The 8,425-nt window shown below is 41.2% G+C and overlaps 1 protein-coding gene across 1 annotated transcript in view; it reads left to right on the forward strand.

The window, feature by feature from the left end:
• Nucleotides 1–1,084, forward strand: part of fam49bb (family with sequence similarity 49 member Bb) — a 29,773-nt gene extending 28,689 nt beyond the window's left edge. The window contains exon 12 of the mRNA XM_041065286.1: nucleotides 293–1,084. Coding sequence (XP_040921220.1) covers nucleotides 293–356 — 64 coding nt within the window. The 3' untranslated portion in view covers nucleotides 357–1,084. The remainder of the gene's footprint in view (nucleotides 1–292) is intronic.
• The last annotated feature ends 7,341 nt before the right edge of the window (nucleotides 1,085–8,425 follow it).

The raw sequence follows: 8,425 nt of genomic DNA on the forward strand, positions 1-8,425 counted from the left end.
CTAGCCGGTTGCATTAGGTCATCTTCGTGCAAAAGCTTCCAGATTTCCTTTCAGTGATTACATCTGGTCTGGCAGAGAATGACAAAGTATTTTAAATGTATGCAGTGGTGGAAAGTAACAGAGTATATTCACACAAACACAGTTTACACAGACTTGTGCTTGAGTACTTCAGGGTACAATACTTTCATATATGTAGATGTTAGAATGTAGGGCTTTAACTTGTAATGGAGTATTTTTACTCAATTACAATCCAGTCACTCGCCCAAGTTTTTTTTCTCCCTCTCACCTGCAGGTACACAACCAAGCATCTGAATGATGAATCAACCAACAAGGCTATCAAGAGCATGCTGCAGTAGGACTGAGCTGCTACAACTGCTTGCCTCACACCCTGCTGGGAGGGGAGACGCCACTCTCCTGACTGATGTCGGTGCACAGAATGTTTTTTTCTTTCTTTCTTTTTTTTTTTAAATGGAAAAAGAGCTACAGCTCCGCCCTCTTTTATAATGCAAAATGCTACTGCCGTGATGAACGTCTTTTTCTGTGCCAAAAAGATGTTGCTGTAATGTTTTCGATAAAAGGCCATGCAACAATGGCAGCTAATGAAAGCATTGTAGATCCTCTGGTGTTTTTAAAAAATGTCTTGTTTTTCCCTATATAAGGGACGGGAGTGCTTTGACTTGAAAATTTACAAGAGAGAGATATATAGAGAAGTATATATTATTTTTGTTTGATTCGTTATTTAATATTACATCTTCTGCATGATGAAAATGATGTCTTTTCCTTCTATTTAAAAAAAAAAACTAATGGTTCAGTTTAATTTGTCTGCTCTGTTGTGCATTATTAAATGTTTTGTTATTGAAATGGTACTTGTCAAAATGAGATTTAAGAGTACTGTTTTTTTTTATATTTTTTATAGGTTTTAATTTGTGCATATGTTTTTTTTTTCTTAGTTGTGTTGTATTTTTCATTTGAAAACTTTAAACTGTGATTTGTGCTAAATCAAATTAAAATTGGGAGTCTGTACTGTAAATGGACAGTATGCTGTGGCTGGAGAAATTAAAACGAGATCTCTTGTTTTCTACAACTTCCTCGTCAGGTTTGATCTCTTATATCGTCATTGCAAGTTTCATTGCATTAATTAGTTTTACTGCAAAGGTGTTTTTTTCTCTTTCTCTCTCTCTCTCATGCTATCATGAGTAGTGAGATGCACCTTCTCAGTTTCAATCACAAAACAGTGAGAAAGAACGTTTTACATCTTGATTAAATGAACACAATGGCACACAAAGAGGCCAGTTAGCGACAAAGCTAAGCTAATGAGTTGGCTAATTGATCATTTGTTTTTTGAGCTTTAACCCTCTTCAAATATTTTTTATTGAACAAAATGGTGTGAAATTGAGAACAAAATGGAAGTAAACAGTGGTAGAGAGAAAACAGTATCTCTGTGAGCTGTTACTGAATAATGCTAGCCCAGCGGGGCCAGGCTAGCTGTTTCCACCGCTTTCCAATCTTTATGCTAAGCTAAGCTAACCAGCTGCTGGCTGTAGCTTCATGTTTAACATAAAGATGTGATTTGATATTAATTCCTCTCATTTAACTCCTGGTGAGAAAGTGAATTTCCCCAAAAATCAGACCATACCTTTAAGCAGTAATGGGTAAATATTAATAATTAGTCCCATCCCATGAAAGACAAGTTAAATAAATAAAATAAAAGTAAAAGGAAAACAAGTAATGTTTTGTTTTTCTCTCTGCTAATGAAAAATATCCATTAATGCATTTGTTACCGTTACATGTGCTTTTTCATTTGAGCCATGTTCTTTCTGCCTTTTATGACCACTCCATGTCCACTATACTTAATGGTTCATTAAACCATAATTGCATGATGTCAATGACAAGTGGTCATCTCCTTTTCATAATAAAAAGACACTTTTCTGGATCCATTATTCCTTCCCTCCACATTCAGGGCTTTTTTTTTCTTTTGAACTCATCCTTCAGTATGAGAGAGAGCAATGGAAATAGATGGAAATATCCACTCAATTCGTTTTCACTCTCCTTTCAGTCTTTCTCCTCTGTTCAGCAGTGCTTCAGAGTGAGAGAGGGGCTACTCTTGGGTGGGCACTGCAGCACTATCGGCAGTGCGTTGGAGAACTTCTCAGGGTCAAGGAGAGAGAGACAGGGAGGCAGCAGAGTATGGATGGGTGTGTCCTCTGCAGCATCACTGCACTAAAAGGCATGAGAAAAGAAGGAAATGGGAGGGAGTGAAAGAGGGAGACGGGTGGTTTAATCCTGGGTGGGTTTTAAAGTCCTTGAAGGAGAGAGTGGTAAAAATGGAAAGGTGCTGGTCCTGTAGCTCGTGTTGCAGATTTCTTAGTGAATGGATGCAGCTCGGATGTGGTTGTAGAGCTTGCAACACTCACAGAAAAGCTGCCGGTTTGTCACAGTGACATCTTCTCACTGGGCAGCGGCAACCTTGCTCTGCGCTGGCTGATCTCCCGCTGTGACCCCTCGACGCAGGAGCTCTCACTCATCCTGCATCATCAGCTGCGGCTGGCGGAGGGCTGTTATATTTAACCAAACACCAAGTCAGCCTTTATTCTCTGGTGTTTGGATTTATCACACCTGAAAAAATGCAGTTTGGAGGCATGACTGAGAAAACCAAAAACACTGAGATCAAGTTAGAAGAAAATGGGTATCATGATTTGCAGCAGACATTGTTTTCAAACATTGTTTTTAAAGCATGGACTAGGAGAAGAAAAATAGCATTTTTCCTTTGAATGTATGGTCATGACACCTTTATGAATGTTGTGCTCTTCTTTATCTTGACTTGCTGGATGTGGTCATACTATGCTCCCTTTTCATTTTACTTTTAAATTATGTATCAGCGCTTAACTTGTCAACTGACGACAAAGTGTATTTTCCTATCAGTAATTACCGCTGCCAAAAAAATTAAAACCTCCAGTCTCGAATTGAATACTTATTCAGATTATTCTACTTAAAATTGAATAAGCTGAATTTTTTAAAATCATATTTTGATTGGTTATGTCAGACACAAAGCGTGAAAGGATATGAAGAGGTGAACGGGAGCGTTGCCTTATGGAAATGATTAAAAACATTCGTCTTTTTGAGTTTTTGGAGGACAAACCTGTCTTCTCTTTCTGATCATAATGAGGCCTTCTCTAAATACACTCTGAGCTTGAGTGATGTGCCTCTCACGTTGCTTGACAGTTTGACATTTGGACTATTATGTTCCACAGTGAACTGGCACAACTGTCAGTTATTTCTGAGTAAAGAGTTTCTTCTTTTATTCCGGTGAAAACTCAAGCAGCCTGAGAACTGAGTTCTGTCCATAAACCACAAGGCCCTAACACATTGCTCATCTGTCTCTTGGGTGAGACAAGTTCACTTTTCTGAGAAAGACAACGGCTATCCTCTGAGACCACCCCGCCACCCTCTCAACCACCCCCTCCACACACAAACACACTGTCACAGATGCAGAGCCCCCCCAGAATCCCACTTCCTTCTGTACGTTGCTTTAATCGGGGGAGTCTTAGTTAATCAGTCGTGTCAAAACATTAACGGCTCATTGAGGATCACATTTCATGCCAGCAAAACTGAACCAAGGGTGCTGTAATCTCGGTCCGTTGGGCAGATAGGACTATTTGCTTGGGCAAATCATCAGTGCTTTATCAGGAACTAAGAGTCAGTGAAAGTATTGCCACACATCAGTGAAAGGGCACGGGCTCATGCAAAGTTCCTCTAAAACACTGTGAAAGAAAATCGATGTTTTGCACCAAAAAAATGGGTCCTTTTTGTTTTTAGTGAACTTCTGCAGATAAACACACTTTAACAACTTGAAAAACATGTATATGGACCTTTAGAGTTCAGACACATTAGGAAGAGAGTCTGTACAATGTGATCCTATAAGGCAGTGATCCGGTAATAATCATGTGCCAAAAATTCCTACAGTTTTCTGACTTATCAAATAAAATAAAACTTTTTCTCTTGCTTTCTTATGGCCAAATTACTAATGAGAGTGAACAATCTCATTAACGTAGTTTGATAAACACACTTTTACTGCAACAATTTTGATATCACCTTCCAGCAAAACTGGCCAACATTACCTAATTATTTCAAAGTTATTTGCCATCTAGTGAGTACTTATAAATCATTTAACAAAGCCATTAGTTACAACCTTTTAATCGGTGGCTTATTACAAAGTTGTATTGATATATCATTTGGCCATTTATAAAATTTTGACAGGTATTTTCCCAGTTTGACAAACCAGTCACACCAGTGTGTTCAAATTCCAAACTAAGAATAACTTCAAAGCGTGGTTCAGATTAATGCCAGACTTGGACATCAAGATGGTTTTGTTCATTTATACAAAACTGCCATGCTCACATTCACTTCCACTTGCACTTTTGATACACCCTGTCTATTGCAATTTCCTCAGACGGAGGTCCTGACGGAGGGAGTCGACCGTTTTCTGTCTTTCTGTAAGACCATAAATCATGGCTCTGAGTCCTGATGACTGTGCAACTGTCGTTAAAATCTCCACAATAGAGGTTTTGTCTCCATCCATCCTGTCACTGAGTAATATCTGACAGAACGGCACAACATTCAAATGAGAGGCCCGGCTGTGTGTGAAATCTGCTGGTGTGGTCTCACCAAGTTGTTGTATTTCTGTGGTTGTCCTGTTCGGGCAAAAATGGTGAAATAGTTTCAGTTTTTTATTCTTGGTAACAGGAAGTCTTGGGTACGACAGTTTGGAAATGTCTGAGACCCTTGTAACACTGAAGCTGGAGACAGCAGCCAGGTAGCTTAGCTTAGCATAAAGACTGGAAAAGGGGGGAAACAGGTAGCCTGGCTTTGTCCAAAGCCATGATCTCAGCATCAGGATAATCTTTCTTGTGATCACAAGAAGTGGAAGCATCTTTACATTTTCCTTTCTGTTGCAGGGATGCTCCAAAGTTTTTCCTTTCCCAAACTGAGTGTTCAAAGATGGAGGGTGTTGTATTCTACAAAAGTTTGCCATATGTGATATTGGGCCACATAAATAAAATTGACTTGACTTAACCAGATCAGTTTCAGTGCTGATATTGACCTTTTTAAGCGGCTCCGATATCAGACAGATGGGACTGATCCACATTAAATACAGTTTTTTTCATTATAAAATTTAGCACTTCCGCTATCAGATTAAGTCACAGCGGGTTGCTGAATCCATTTTTAGCACCACTGCAATTCCACATAGTGTGATATACAAATGTTAAATTTGGATTATGCAGTGCAAATAACCTGCCTATCAAAAAGGCACATCAGGGACTGGTATGGATCTTTAACAAGTAGGGTGAAGCCACGTTAAAGGCATTTGTGTCTAAAGGCTGATGGAGTGTTTTTATATTGAATTATAAACCAGGCAGTGTGTGTGTGTGTATGTGTGTTCAGGAAAGGGAGGGGCATGTCAGCCGGTGCAGTGAGCTGCTGACTTTAGCCTGAGCCTAGAAGCACCAGCTGCTACTGAGCGTTCACATTACTGTAATCAAGCCCTGTTGGCACCACTCACACTGTTCCTCTCCACCTCCTTCATGCTTCAGAATTATCTTACATTACTAGAAAGGGCGCTGTAAGAGATGTCCAGCTTAAATAAGAATTCTGGGTGAGCAGATTTCACTCGTGAGGCTTGGTAGTTGCACTTCTGTACAGTTTATTTTAGAAAACGCAGGAAGGACGAGGCCGATAACTCCAGCAGCAACAAGCAAGATTCATGCAGAAGTAAAATTATCTTGCTTTTACAGCAGAAACGATTAGCTGATTTACAGATTAGGCAACTACAGTGATAATCAACTAATCGTTTCAGCTATGTTCAAGCTAAAATAATGAAAAAAACACATAACATTCTCAGGTTCCAGCTTCTCAAACTGCTGAAAGCTGAAAACCTTTGCGTTTTTGAGTTTAGCTCAGTTAAAATAAGATGTTTAAAGACGCCACCTCGGGCTCTGCAAAGTCCTTTCTGGCATTTTTTTCACTATTTTATTTTTTATTACATGCCTGATTTTATGACTTTCTCAGGTGCATGATGCAGTGCAGAGTCTTCACCAGCAGCACTCTCATCACTGACCTATTACTCTGAAGGGCGTGTCACCAGAGGAATGAATGGACACCAGCAACCACGGAGCTGCAGTCTTGCCTGCAATATTTCTATCTAACAAACTGAGCACATCTTTTTTTTTTTTTTAAATGAACATTTAACATGATGGCATTTCAAAATTCACATCTTCTGCAGCAGATAATCAAGGTCGCAGGATAAGAATCTTACAGTGTTGTCCTATTGTGCCTCTTAATTTCTCTTTGTATGTAAATATCTGCTTGTCTGACACAGTAATGATGTACTTGGCAGAAAGCTTCCCAATATAAAGACAACTTTGACTAATTCACACCCACTGTGTAACACACACAAATACATCCAAACACACACACATACACACATTTGGTCTGGTTGTGAGCCTGCAGGTGGTGCAGTAGCATCAGCTTTGGCTCACAGCTCTGTCTGTCGGCCTCTCCCTGACTGGAAGAAGAGCTGCTGACTGGAACACATTTCCTCCGCTCTGCTCTGCGCTGCAGAGGGAAAACACTGATTCAGCTCTTACGGGAGAACCCAGTCTCTGGGGTTAGTGGGTTTGGGATAACACCAGCGCTGCTGAAGACACCGACATCCCATCCTCATCACTCGCTGACACACTAGAGCGCACGCATCAAGATTTTCAATATGAAACGGGTATTGATTTGCCATTAAACTTGGCTAAATCTATTAATCAGCAGCACATTATCAAAGTAGGCTTCTGGCAATGCTGAAGGTCTTTTTTTTGCTCACGTTTCTTAAATGAAATATATTTTGTTCGCTTTTTTTATTTGACTTCCTCTGATAAAAAGCCAGGTTGATCTTCAGGCTCTACGCATGTGTCAAAACCCTGAACTGCTGTTCACAGTTACTATTTCAGCTCGTAGTATTGAAGAGGGATTGTCAGTGTGTGAGAGCGGCCTCAGGGTGATGATAACTGACTGAGCCCGGCTGCTGGGTGGACGACCTCCTCTGGTCTTTACAGCCTGGCAACACCCTTACACCTTCTCATGCCCCTGCAGAGCATGTTACCTCCCCCCTCCCCACATGCCCCTTTCCTCCTCCTGCTCTTCTTCTTCCTCTTTTACAACACTCCTCCTCAACTGCCACCCCCCACCCACCAACGCCTCATCCTTGCCTGCTACTCCACATGAATAATGCAGGGACCCTCCTCGATCGTCGCTACCAACATGCCATGGCATGTTTTATTCACACCAGAGTCAGACAGATCTCCCCTCACCACTGCCGGGATCCGCGAGCCACCCGCCAGCCAGAAAGACATCAGTGTCAGCTCAGTATGTCTGCTCACACCGTCTCCTTGACCCATACGTCCCTACAGAGGACAGCGACCGCAGTTTTAAATGGAACAGCGGATCTGGAAGTAAATATTTGCGTTTAATTCTGGACACCCTGTCACATCCTGCTGAAAATAAACGCTCTTGATTCATTTTCCATTCCATTTACCTTTTGTCTTTTGTTGCTGCTTGTTTGCACCTTTCTATACTGTTAGAAACACTCCTTTCTGCTGTCGTTTTGTATCCACCATTTATACAGCAATTATGATGAGAGCAAAGGGGGAAGTTAGGTGACATAGTGTAAAGAGGAGGGTTGGGGTGGATGGATGGGTCGACAAAAAACATGGGACTTTGACACTACCGTTTGTTTCCTGTTCGAAAATACAACCAAGTAGTTTCCGCGCCTCAGCCTAATCAAACTGTGACTGTTCCCCAACATTATTACTGTAGCTATGACAACACAGGCATGGTATACCTGCCGCCATGGGGTCGCTATTTCAGGAAACACTCCTATGGGTCGTATCAGAAGGTAGGGACAAACAGCCTATATGGTCGCTCAGGTTGGAGGACCTACTTGGCAATTATATGTTAAAGATATTTTATATAAATAAACGTGACCTGATGACTCACTCTGCACAGCTGTGGGAACAGTTACGCCATTTCATTGTGTCTTTAGGTCAAAGAGCAGCAAAGAGTGTTTATTTGTCACAGTGTTTGCCTGGAACCGTTGTCCTGAAGGTGAGACGTTCCCCAAACCCAACTGTTTTGTGTATCATTTGAACATGCATGCACTCATGAGTAACCACCTGTGTTCCTGTTTTGAAAACAACACGCTTCCCTTCCTCTAACAGACGGTGTTGCCACATCAGAGTTTTTCACCCTTATCTGACAAGTCTGATCACCTCCTCTCATTATCTTATGGCACGGTCCGAGAGCGGCTTTGGTCACGCGTTACCGACCCTCCATGGCCACGTCAGCGGGGGTGACAGCACTTTGATGAACCATTTGTTACCCT

Source organism: Toxotes jaculatrix, chromosome 20 (assembly GCF_017976425.1).
Source record: "Toxotes jaculatrix isolate fToxJac2 chromosome 20, fToxJac2.pri, whole genome shotgun sequence".
Taxonomy (NCBI): domain Eukaryota; kingdom Metazoa; phylum Chordata; class Actinopteri; family Toxotidae; genus Toxotes; species Toxotes jaculatrix.